At 35.5% G+C, this 12,005-nt stretch overlaps 1 protein-coding gene across 3 annotated transcripts in view; it reads left to right on the top strand.

The window, feature by feature from the left end:
- The window catches only part of CNTN5 (contactin 5), a 1,560,624-nt gene that overhangs the window by 1,504,132 nt on the left and 44,487 nt on the right, over positions 1-12,005 (top strand). For all 3 annotated transcript variants that reach the window (XM_072611297.1, XM_072611298.1, XM_072611299.1), the window contains exon 20: positions 1,663-1,897. In XM_072611297.1, coding sequence (XP_072467398.1) covers positions 1,663-1,897 — 235 coding nt within the window. The remainder of the gene's footprint in view (positions 1-1,662; positions 1,898-12,005) is intronic.

Raw genomic sequence — 12,005 nt, 5'->3', positions numbered from 1 at the left:
TCTATCATTAGACTTTATCTTGAAGTTGAGGACAAAGACATTTTTCCCCACCAAAATATGACCCATACAAAGTACTTCAAGTTTTTTCCCTTCAAATGAGGGTGTCCCTCAATTTGGAACCTTCTTCTTAATTATGATGCCCAGAATGAGCTTTTCGTTTCGTTTTTCACAGCAGCTACCCAGGTGACTTTTCTCCAGTATTGTGATATACTTTCACTTGGAGTTAGTTGGGCAAAACTTCTCAGAGGTTTGTCCAGACCCTTGGTTTATGTGGTCTGGTATTCATTGAGTTTGGGAATCCAACCCCTCCACATGCATCCTTTCACAGCTAACATCTGAGATCTATGTATCTTCAAGTACCCCTTACAGGAAGCAGCAGATATCTACTTTTCATTCATTCGCTTTTATGAAAAAGTAATTTATTATCAAAATATAAATAGATAACATAGAAATAATTATTGATATACACACATTTTGTTTCTTTTGGAAGTAAAACAAAAGAGAACATCAAAACCCAGGCTTAGTTAGAAGCATAAGAGTTCTCTAAAGAAGTTAATTGATCTCATCCCTGAATAGTCTCTCAAAGTGTTTGGTACATCTTACACTAGAACATCTTCCCTTTTTAAGAGTCTTTCCACAAAGCACCTTCCTTTTTCAGCATTTCTGTCTCTTCTTTCTTTGAGCTTGGAAGCTTTAAAGTTTGCCTCTGAAACCTATCAAAATGTAAACTTCTTAACCAACTGGGTATTTGGGCTCTATATCTAAACAAAACTGATCAAGGCCTATTTGCCATTGAATAAGTGAATAAGATGTCATTTTTCCAATCACAATAAGGATTAACCTCTCCTATATTAACTAGGCCATCAGTTTTTTTATAATTTCTTTTCTACCACAGGCTGTCACTTTTGACAAAATCTCAGCTTTCTGGCTGACTGAATCATCTATTTTCATTTATTTATTTATCTTAGATAACAAAACCCCATTTGAACACATTTACATATGACATGGATATAAACAAAAGTTTTAAAATAAATCTAATGCAGTTCCCTTCCCATTTCCTAGAACTCACAGAGCTGAGCCCCAGAAAGAATAGATTATGAAGTATTATGTTGACATCTAGTTCTAAAATTGCTAAGAGTGACCACATAGACCTACTGAATAGAACAGATTTTTCCCAATTTAATGACCATTTAATTTTGGCCATTGGAACTTGGGACCCTGGTAACATTCATTTTATGATACAACTAACTGAGAGAAAATAATATTTTAATTTAAGGGATGTCAGTACTAGACAGTTAAAATGAAAAAAGAAAGAACCAAGTGTTATCAAGTCATTACCCAGGATTGTAGAGGATTAATAAGTATATTTTAATTTGATTTTTTAGATGTTATTTTCAAACCCTTTGATTTTGCAGAACACTTGGGAACAACTATGCCATCATGTTTTTCAATGTGCTATTTATATTCAAAAGTTATTTTTTCTCATTCCTTTTACACATATTTCTTACTGTGTGATTTGTGCTTTGTGCTAGGTGTCTGTGGGGCTACAAGGTACTAGGTTCTCTCTTTAGAAAGTCACTAAGTCAAAGAGATTCATGGCAAGCCTCAAGTAGGTGAAAATATTTAATGTTTCTGATGACTAATTGCACTTTTCTTCTTCAGCCAGTATCTGAAGAGTTTCAGAATGGAGAAGGATTTGGCTACATTGTGGCATTTAGACCCAATGGAACCCGTGGGTGGAAAGAAAAAATGGTCACTTCATCAGATGCTTCCAAGTTCATCTACAGAGATGAAAGTGTACCTCCACTCACTCCCTTTGAGGTGAAAGTTGGAGTATACAATAACAAAGGGGATGGACCTTTCAGCAATATTGTGGTCATCTGTTCAGCAGAGGGAGGTCAGTTTCCAAATTTCTCTTGCAATTTTTTTTGTACCATGTACTTCCTAAAATCAGTCAAAAATAAATTTTTCGTTCAGGTAGTCAATTAGATAAAGCAAGAGAAATAGCTAGAACTACAACTTTTACAACAGAGAATTTGACAGACCACCCCAGTGACACGTAGGTGAGCAAAGTGCTGAGTGTGAGTTAGTTTACCCTAAATTCAAATCTAGACCCAGACCCTTTCTATCTGTGGGACCCTGGACAAGTTATTTAACCCTTCTGAGCTTCAGTTTTCTCATCTTCAAAATGAGGATAATAATAGCAGCTATCTCTCAGAGTTGTTTGAAGGATTTCATGAAATAATATATGTAAAAGGCTTTGCAAATCTTAAAGTTTACTGAATAATACTTTATTCAAAATGCTATCCTAGAATCAGTGGGGAATACACAGAAGTATTAGATAGTCTTTGTCTTTAAGAAGCCAATAGTATAACTAAGATAACTTCCTCCCCAAAAGTAACTAATGGTAAAATGCAATGTGAAATTAGTGTCAGGTGAATGTAACAGTTGCTAAGTACTGTAGAAGTCCCCAATTAAAAGTCGTTCAGGTTCTACTGCTCATAGAAACCTTCTTGGAATGGGTGGAGCTTGAACTGGGCCCTTAAAGTGATAGATGGGATTTAGCTCAGTAAGACAAGTGAGGAGACCACATTAGTCCAAGGAAATGTCACACACAAAGTCACCACAGCAGGAATGTTCAAGACCATTAGAAAAGACAATGAATAGACTAGGAATCAAAGCAATCAGTCATATAGGTAGGTAGTAGGAAAGGTATGGAATGGTAAACTGGGACCAGTTTGTGGAAGTCCTTGAATGCCAGGTTATTTGAATGTTACTCCCTGGGACATGCGGTATCACTGAAAGTGGAGAAACATGACCCTGAAATGATGAAAGACTGAATTAGAGAGATATCAGAGAGAAGCAGATAGAAGAGATTACAAAGAAAGAATGAATATAGCTTAGTGACTGATCAGAAACAGAGTGGAAAAGAACAGTCATAGGTCACACCAGATATCTTGGTATGGAATATAATTATGAAATATCTATATTCAGAGGACTTAGAATGATGCATGATTCCTTGGTCTGGGTACTTCCCCCACCTTCATATAATGTCATCCGCCCACACTGTTTGATGCTCATCTGAGCCCATGAATATGGCATAGTAAACTAAAAGGAATGGGTGAGTCAGGGTATTATTTCCATGAGGTTACACTACTGTCTAGCATACTAGTAAGCTTTCAATAAACATTTCTTAATTGATAAAATGGATGGGAGACAAATTTGATATTTCCCCCCTCTTCCTTTTCTCGGCGTGGGTGGAATGATTTCCGCTTCTCCATTCACAATTTTCCTTTGTATGTGACTGAAACCAGTGTAATTTTTTTTCAGGTGGGTGGGGTGAAGAGGAAACAGCAAAAGCATGGCTGGGACCTCAACTTTTACATCAGAGCGTTTGGGAGACCATCAAAGAGAAAGCTGATTCCTTTCTATTCTAGGAAGCCACAGTGTTATCAGTCTATAAGATTAAAAAGGGACACTCAGGCTCTTCTAAATAGGTTAGAGATAAAATGCAAATTTAATTTTACCCATACCTGCCCTACTTGAGAGAGAGAATGAAAAAAATGAATACCTTTGAAAGTTAGTTTTAGCCATTATCTGTTCATGTGTGAATAGAAAACACTATTTGAGTTTATTTACCTCTCCAATCACAGAACATAAATGCACACGAATGCAACTTGAGTTGCTCAAGAGAATTATTTGTCTTCAACAAAAGTATTTTTTCCTGCAATAGAAAAGAGAACAACACTGTGAATTTTCCCAGACCAAATGAGCTTATTTTTGGAAACAAAAGTAGTTTCAGTTTTGGGTCAAATGCAGTTTTTCATCTATTTAAGTTTTGTCTTTCATTTTCATAAAATATAACAACACTTAGAGGCAGAAACAGAAAGCTTATTAATAGGAGCACTGCTGCTGTGAAGCTACATGAAAAGATGAGAAGTGGAATAATCAGGGCCAAGAAACACTGTGGACTTAATCAGTTTGATTTGCATCTGAAGGATATGGGACCTAAGGGAGACATGCCCATTAGATGTCCTATTGCCTTGAACTTTTCACCTCTTTGGGTTTCTAGGTAGCTTAAAAGGAAAGTCCAAAAAAGTAGTATTACAGTTATATTATCCAGAGATCTCCAAGGTAGAAATACATCAATAACATGTAATATTGTTTAGCCTGTCAAAATTCAAAGAAAAATACATATTTGCTTGAGGTCTGTGTTTTCCCCAAGTAGCATATTGTTTCTTACTTATCACACTTGTACCACCTAGGGCCATATGAGATGAAGTCGGGGACTTCGTTCAACATGCTTAGTATGGTTCCTCTAGTGCCATTATGAAATTCTAGAATTACAAATTCCTCGTCAACCTTTACTTTTAACTGAATGACTTCGAGAGTCTTGATTTTCAATATCATTTCTCCTTAAACTGGAAACAACTGGTCTTTGGAGAATTCTTTGCAAATCTCTGTGGAAAGCATGTACACTTCCAACCCAAAAAACTTCCCTTTTTGTTAGAGCTTATTTCAGCATAATGCATAAGCTGATCCATCAGTTCCACCCATGTGGAAGAACATAGGAAAATTATGGTGTTGGGCCATGATTTTATTCTTTTCTGGCAATGAAGCTCAAATTGACATTCTTTATCAGTAATTGCATTCACTAATATGGTCCTGGGTAGGCAAACCGTATTTTCCTATTGTTTTTATACTATGATATTCACATAAACAATTCTCTCATGCTCACAGTCCACGCATTTTTCAGTCACTCTGGTTAGAGTAAAGCTTCATGTCAATCACTATGTTCAAGAGATGGAGTGCTTTGATGGATCTGGAACGTGAGGACCTGAGTTCAAAATGGGTGTTCTGCTACTTATGACCCATGTGATCTTCAGACAGTAATGTAACTTCTCCTCATTCCTGGCAACAAATTAGGTCTACTTTTTAAGGACCAGCCAAGTGAAGCACAGAGAGGATTTTCATCAGTCATCTGACTCACCAGTAGGGGATGAATTCTTTAGTCATGAATACTCGTGAAACAAATTACAAAAATTCAAAATGACCCTTAGTCATTGACAGAGTTGGCTGTGTTGCATGTGCAAAGGCACAATAAGCCTTTCTCTGCATATGACAACCTTTTGTAAAAAAAAAAAAAAACAAAACATGAAGATAATGACCATGTTGCACTAATATCCACTACAGAAGAAAATGAGTTAGATAAATTCTATGAAAATTCAATAAAATCCTCTAATTTAAGTCAACATATATTTTAATATCTGGTATTTTTATATCAGTTTGGACAAGGGAAAGTCAGTAAAAGTAAATTTGAAGATAAGTTTCAGAAAAAAGAAATAAAACACACCAAATACATTTAGGTTGCATAGAAGCCTCATACCTCTGTTTTATGAACTTTTTTTCTTTTAAGAAAAGAGTTGGCAGGTGCTTGACATCTCACATACATACACACACACACACACACACACACACACAAATTATTATGTGAGCTGGACTCACAGTCAGAGATCGTAAGTTAAAATCACTTTTCTGTGACAGTGGCCAAGCCAGATAAGGGAGTTAGACTATATGACCCCTGAGATCCCTATCAAACTAAAGCTATGATCTTGCAATGATACTGAGAATTGAATAAACAAAAATAAAGAAAGAAAAACAGGAAAAGACTGGTTAATAATGTAGAAGTACTTTCAAATAGGCCTCCTGAATACAGTTGGACTATCATCTTATTAGTGCAAAGATCAAAATTAATGTCATTTTTTTAAAAAAATTAAAACGAGATATTAAACAAGTTGAACAATTAAACAGATTCCAACCTGAACCATCTTAACAAGCAATTGATGCCCCCAAATGATAAATAGTTATTGACATAGATTATCATTTTCAATGACGTTTAATGAATATAAGTCAATCCTCACAACAAAGAAACAAAGAGAAGTGGTCAGATACCTCAGCCAAGGATACCTTTTGCCAAGCATAAAAACATGACTCTAAGACCAGAAATCTTCCAGAGGAGGATAGTGGAGGATTATGAACATTGTGTAATTATTAAATAACAAAGTGGTGAAAGGAAGATCAAGGTTACAGAAAGCATGACAGGAGACCTTATTAAACTGAATCATCTTAAGGATATCTAAGGATGAAACTGAAAGAAGGAAAAAATAGATGGAAATTTGGAAAAATTTGGAAAACCAATAAATTATGTTTCTATCAGAAAAGTCAACATTTGAACTTAATATCACAATTCCCAATTTTCTACACCAAGAAGTAGAAATAGCACTGAAGAAAATCAAAGACAGGAAGAGTTTCTGTAACAGAAGCATACATAAATGAGGTTCATGTTACATACAACATAATTTTAAGCTATTGAAAAAATCAATTTTGAAGACATTCAAAAATTCATTCATTCATTTTTTCTAGTGAAAAAAAGTTTGAGAAAAATATTTATCAGCAACTACCAGCCACCATAACTATTTTACTACAAAATTTCTATGAAAATAATTTAAACATGCTGACGGAATCTTTAACTAAGGCACAAGAAGTGAAAACATAGACTTTTACAAGTGATATTCTCCAGCAGACCACATCTTTATAAACATTCAATTGACTAAGAGACACAGAAATAAAAGCTCCCAGAGTTGTCATGGTTTTTTGACTATGGGAAAGCAAAGATTCAATAGAACAAAAATCATTTTACTTTTCTCCACCAAGGTGTCTCCCTTGTGTATTTTAAAATCATACAAACTTCCTTGAAAGAAGTAACAACTTTGATTATTAACACCAAACAAATCATAAAATGGGGAGATGTATGATTTCTAAATGTGTTTATCGGCAGTAAGGAGGATGTCCAAAACAAAGTCCAAAAGGAAAAGGGCTTCCCTACAGCTGATGACAACTTCCAAATGTTCCTCTTTGTAAATAACATGGCTCTGATCTCTTCAAAACCTTGAACATCCTAAATTCTGACAATCTATAAGCAACAAAAAGAGTTCAACCTAATTATCCACATAGGAAAAACCAAATAGCTGAAGACTGCCTATTCATATTATAACATGCATTCAGATGAAGAGCTGAAAAGCTAATCCATCAGTACACACACACATACACACACATGCACACACACTGATTATAGGGTGTGTGTGTGTGTATGTGTGTAAGATATAGGTATAGATCTTAGACAGACACTGCAAAAACCTGTTCACCACACCCTAGGGTGGTGAGAAAAACAAAGTTATACTTTCATGTTAGATCACTTTACTCTCCAGGAGTATTATACCCAAGTATATCAAAAGGGATGTTCTAACCCACAACCTTTACCACAGCTTACTTTCTCTACTTTGGAACAAATGATTTAAACACATCGAACTATACCAAGCCAAAACTAAACATATTTAATGCCAGTATATAGTACCTAGATTTTGATACCAGGCCCCTAAGGAGAGGAACTGATCTTTTCCCTTCATTTTCTTTTTCTAATAGCAAAAGCTCTGTTTTCAAATAGTCAAAATGGCTGAGTAATCCAAAAGAGATCTGTATTTCAAGGTAGAAAGTCAAACTCTCATATACTTCTTGTTTTTTGGAATACATGAAAGTCAAACTTAAGTCACAGTTTTTACATAGTTTACAAGGAACTTCCTTTCACAAGGTAAAACAGCACAGGATCAGACCATGGCTGATGAGAAAAGAAAGTAAAAGAGATTTCAGTGAACTGAGGGTACCATAGATTGAAATATCTTCTGACCCTCTAAATTTATTTCTGATTTTCTTAGTTTTATGTTTATTTTTTTCTGGTGCAGAGGAGTGTGTGCTTGCTTTTCTTTTTAATAAACTAAAAAGCCTAGTTCTTCATTTAGGAAAAATGGTATGCAATTACATCCTCATAAATAGAGCCTCTGCAGCTCAAATTAAAACCACACATTCAGTAGGTGTTATTCTCTGGATCAGTTTTTAGCTCAAACTAGGCTCAGTGGGATTTATGTGAACCTGAAAATTAATAAATTGGCATATTAGTTGTAAAATACAAGGAATAAATTTTCTGTCTTTGCCAGATGATCCATCTGGATTAGTGCCTGTAAAAGTTCAACTACATCTGTCTTCACTGAATTTTTAAATAATGAAATCATAACCCTTCTACTAAGAAGTTTATTAAACTCTCCTTTGATTAATGTTGCTAACCCCCCTGGGAAGTCAGATGAGTAATCAATATTGCAAGCACATCCCCCCATATTATTTGGAGAACTCCAGCTGCTAGGTCACTTATTACAAATGTATCATTTATATTCATGAACATGGTAATGCTGTTTAAAACTTTTAATCTAACAGAATCTGAATTCTATCAATCAGCCTGTCCACTCTAAGTCCTAAAATGAAGTAGAGGAGCCATCTATCAGTTAATTAATATCTTCATACTTCAGTATTTAAAAAAATCTGATTTCATCATTTTGAGTAGCACATCTACTCATGCAAATAGCAACCCTTTCATTCCTTTGTAGATAGTATCATGAATGGCTACAGCCAATATTTCATCACCTAGTGACCAAACTATGGGTGATAAGCCTCTCTAAAGTTAGCTAGCTCTTTGGTCAACAAAGAGATCTTGTTACTCAGTTCACACTCAAAGCATTTTCAACTTGATAAGACCGACCAGAACTTATGTTCCATTGGCCTTTTAAAATGCAAAATCTAGATTTTTTTTCTTTCTACATCAAGATGAGAGCTATGTGTAAGACTTTAATAGACTGAGATCTTCATAAGCAGAAGCAAAAGGTAGAATTTTTTTGCTATTTAGAATAGTTTTGCCCAACGTGATCTAAGAAATATGCTCCCCAACCTGTACCAACATGCCATAATGTTTTCTATTCACATTGAGAGCAATAGGGCAGATTGGACTCATGATACTTGAGAGACAGTAATACAGGAAAGCAACATGGTGCAATAGAATCCAGAGTATCTTTGGAGTCAAAGGACCTGAGTTTAAATACCACCTCTAAGCACTTACCTGTGTGGTAAAGAAGCCACTGGACTTCTTTGAGCCTCAGTTTCCTCTTCTGTAATATGAAAGAGTGGCCTCTGGCTTCAGGTCCCAAAATAGATTTGATATACTATGAAGTCCCTTCCTGCTTTGAATCTGATTCTATGAATAGAAGGAAAACTTATGTGAGGGAGCCTGAAGAAAACTACATCACGCCAAGTTGTCACAGAATGATGAAGTAGACCAGAAAATAGCAGCAAAAAAAAATGGATGGGATTCCCCAAGATGTACAAACAATTCATACAAGTTAGACTACTGGCCTAGACGACTTTTGTTTGGACAATTCCCAGCACAATATAGAAAGTGTTGCTCAGAAGGCTACAAGATCTCAAGGGATCAGACAATGAGGGTAGAATGAAAAAGAAAAGGAAAAAAGAGGAAAGAAGGCATTATTTGTCTGGGGCATTCTTTCTCCTTCCTTCCTCCATCTTGCTACTCTTTTGTCAATTACTGAGAAGAGACTGGGCAATAAGAGTCAAAAATGTTCGACATGCTTCTCCTGTCTTCAGATAGAAAAGATTGAGAATGGAGGGTGGGGCAGGGGGAAAAGGGTGAAAGAACTCCATCATCCATTTGGTGCAACTATACAGAACAAATAAATCCAATCCTAAGCAAAAGCCAAAGTTTAGGTGCTCTTTGGTGAGTTCTATTCAGGTAGGAATTTTTACCCACTTACCAAAGTAGCACAAGAGAAATTTCAGGAAGCACCATGATTGGTGCCATTTGTAACATAGTGAAGATTTTCATTTGGGCAAACATAGGCCTGTGTACTGAGGAAAGGCTGAACAAATAACTACATTTCTATTACTTCAGCTGAGCTTCAGTCCATTGAGATGCTGCCAGGGAGCTTGTAGGAAGTACAAACTGCTTTTGGGAGAACTGATTAGCAGGCGCCTGGTCCAAACAGGGAGTCCAGCAGTCCTAAACTAAATGACTGCTTTTTCTGAAAATAGTTTATTTAAAACACATACATGTATGCACACGCACACGCACACACACACACACACACACACACACACACCTTATTTCTGTTTGAGAATTACTTAAACCTTCATTAGTGAAAACTCTAAGAAACAATTCCCACCTTTATAAGAAAAGAGAAAAAAAGCCAGCTACCCAACCACTCATTTTGTACTTCTGAAATTATTAATCCCTCTTAAATCTTCTCTAACAAGGATGCTGTTTTTAAAATATAAAAATAAGAAGACACATCTAATACACACATGTTAGCACTGCAGTCTAAGGAAAGACAGTATAATTATGGAATAGAAAATCATGTTCAAAACAGGATTCCTATTAGAAGGAATCAGACCTTAAATTCTATGGATCAGGATATACTTTAAAGCTCCATCATTTTCTTTCACTGACTAGTGACATGCAATAATCTAGCAATTAAATAGCAGGTTTGTTTGTTTGTTTGTCTTAAAGGAATGTTGTAGGTCTCTTGATCAGAGTAGAAGATGCTTTTTCTGTCAAAAGATGCACAAATGGTGTGGGGGTGGGGTGGAGCATGAAAATACTAACCGTGTTAAGTAACACATTCAGAGAATGCAAGAAAGTGTAATCACAATTATGCCAAATATATAAGGCACAGGACAAATGATATCTATATAAATATGTTTGCCAAAAAATTTTGATTTGGCATAGAATGCGGTTTTATTCTGGACTTTGCCACAAGGAAAACCATATGTAGTAATCATATAAGACAAGCTCCCTAATATCTACTTTTTGAAAAAGCTCTTCAATTAGCTTCTTTGAGTGTGGCCTAACTTCAAGTCATACTTTTTTTTAGATAAATAAGGAAGAAAACCAAGAGTCACAGGGTAGGGTAGTGGCAGATGAGTCAAACTCAGGGTCAGGAAGACCTAAGTTCACATAGAACTTCAGAAACAACTGAGATAGATAGATAGATAGATAGATAGATAGATAGATAGATAGATAGATAGATAGATAGATAGATAGATAGATAGATAGATAGATAGATAGATAGATGATAGGTAGATGATAGATACAGATAGATAGATAGATAGATAGATAGATAGATAGATAGATAGATAGATAGATAGATAGATAGATAGATAGATAGATAGATAGATGTATCTATATATCTATATCTAGATATATAGATATAGATATAGGCTAGGTGGTCCTGAACAAGTCACTTGAGCTGACTGACAAGTTGCAGAGTAGGTGCCAATCTATTGGTGGACGAAGGTCTTTATCAGGAGTTCTCTGTACCAAAGCTGTATAAATTGATGATAATACGCATATAGAAAACTACAGAAGGTTTATCGCAGGCCTTCCAAATCAATCTGTAATGACCCTCCTGTAAAAAAGAAAACACTTACAAAAAACTGTTGTTTGATTTTGTTTGAGGATTGTGATGAAATGCTACCATCTAATTTAGAGATCACGCATGCCTGGAGGTTTTCTGTAGACCACACTGACTTTCCACAGAGCAGACTGAGCTCTTCTCAGTGGTATCTGGGCATCATCAACATTTTCACTGGTTATTGGGTTGTCACACATTTTTTAATTATTTTTGACTCTGTTGACAGAACTAAAATTTGGCCTTTATTCTCTCATTTCAATCTGACCCATGTTTGTTATGTACTTGGCACTCACTGTAGCAGTGGCAGAGGCACAAATTCAATGTTCCTCATAGAGAATATAGCCAAAAACAAAATGCACTCAGAATCAGAAACCATAGCTCTCCTTCTGAAATTATTGAAAAAGGTCACAAAATATAAGAAAGAATGAAAAGGTGGGTCTGTGTAGCAGAACTGAGACCTTTGAGATTATTTCCTACTCATCATAGATATGTCTTAAAAGTCAGTGCCAAGCTTTAAAATCCCATGATTCATGACATATTTCTTTGCATCTAATAGAGAAGAAATATTTTACTGGGTAAGACACTGAAAAACAACAATAATTAATTTAAATGTGGGCCTTGCTACAAGGTTATGTGTTG

Source organism: Notamacropus eugenii, chromosome 5 (assembly GCF_028372415.1).
Source record: "Notamacropus eugenii isolate mMacEug1 chromosome 5, mMacEug1.pri_v2, whole genome shotgun sequence".
Lineage (NCBI taxonomy): Eukaryota > Metazoa > Chordata > Mammalia > Diprotodontia > Macropodidae > Notamacropus > Notamacropus eugenii.
This window is presented reverse-complemented; position numbering and strand designations above follow the sequence as displayed.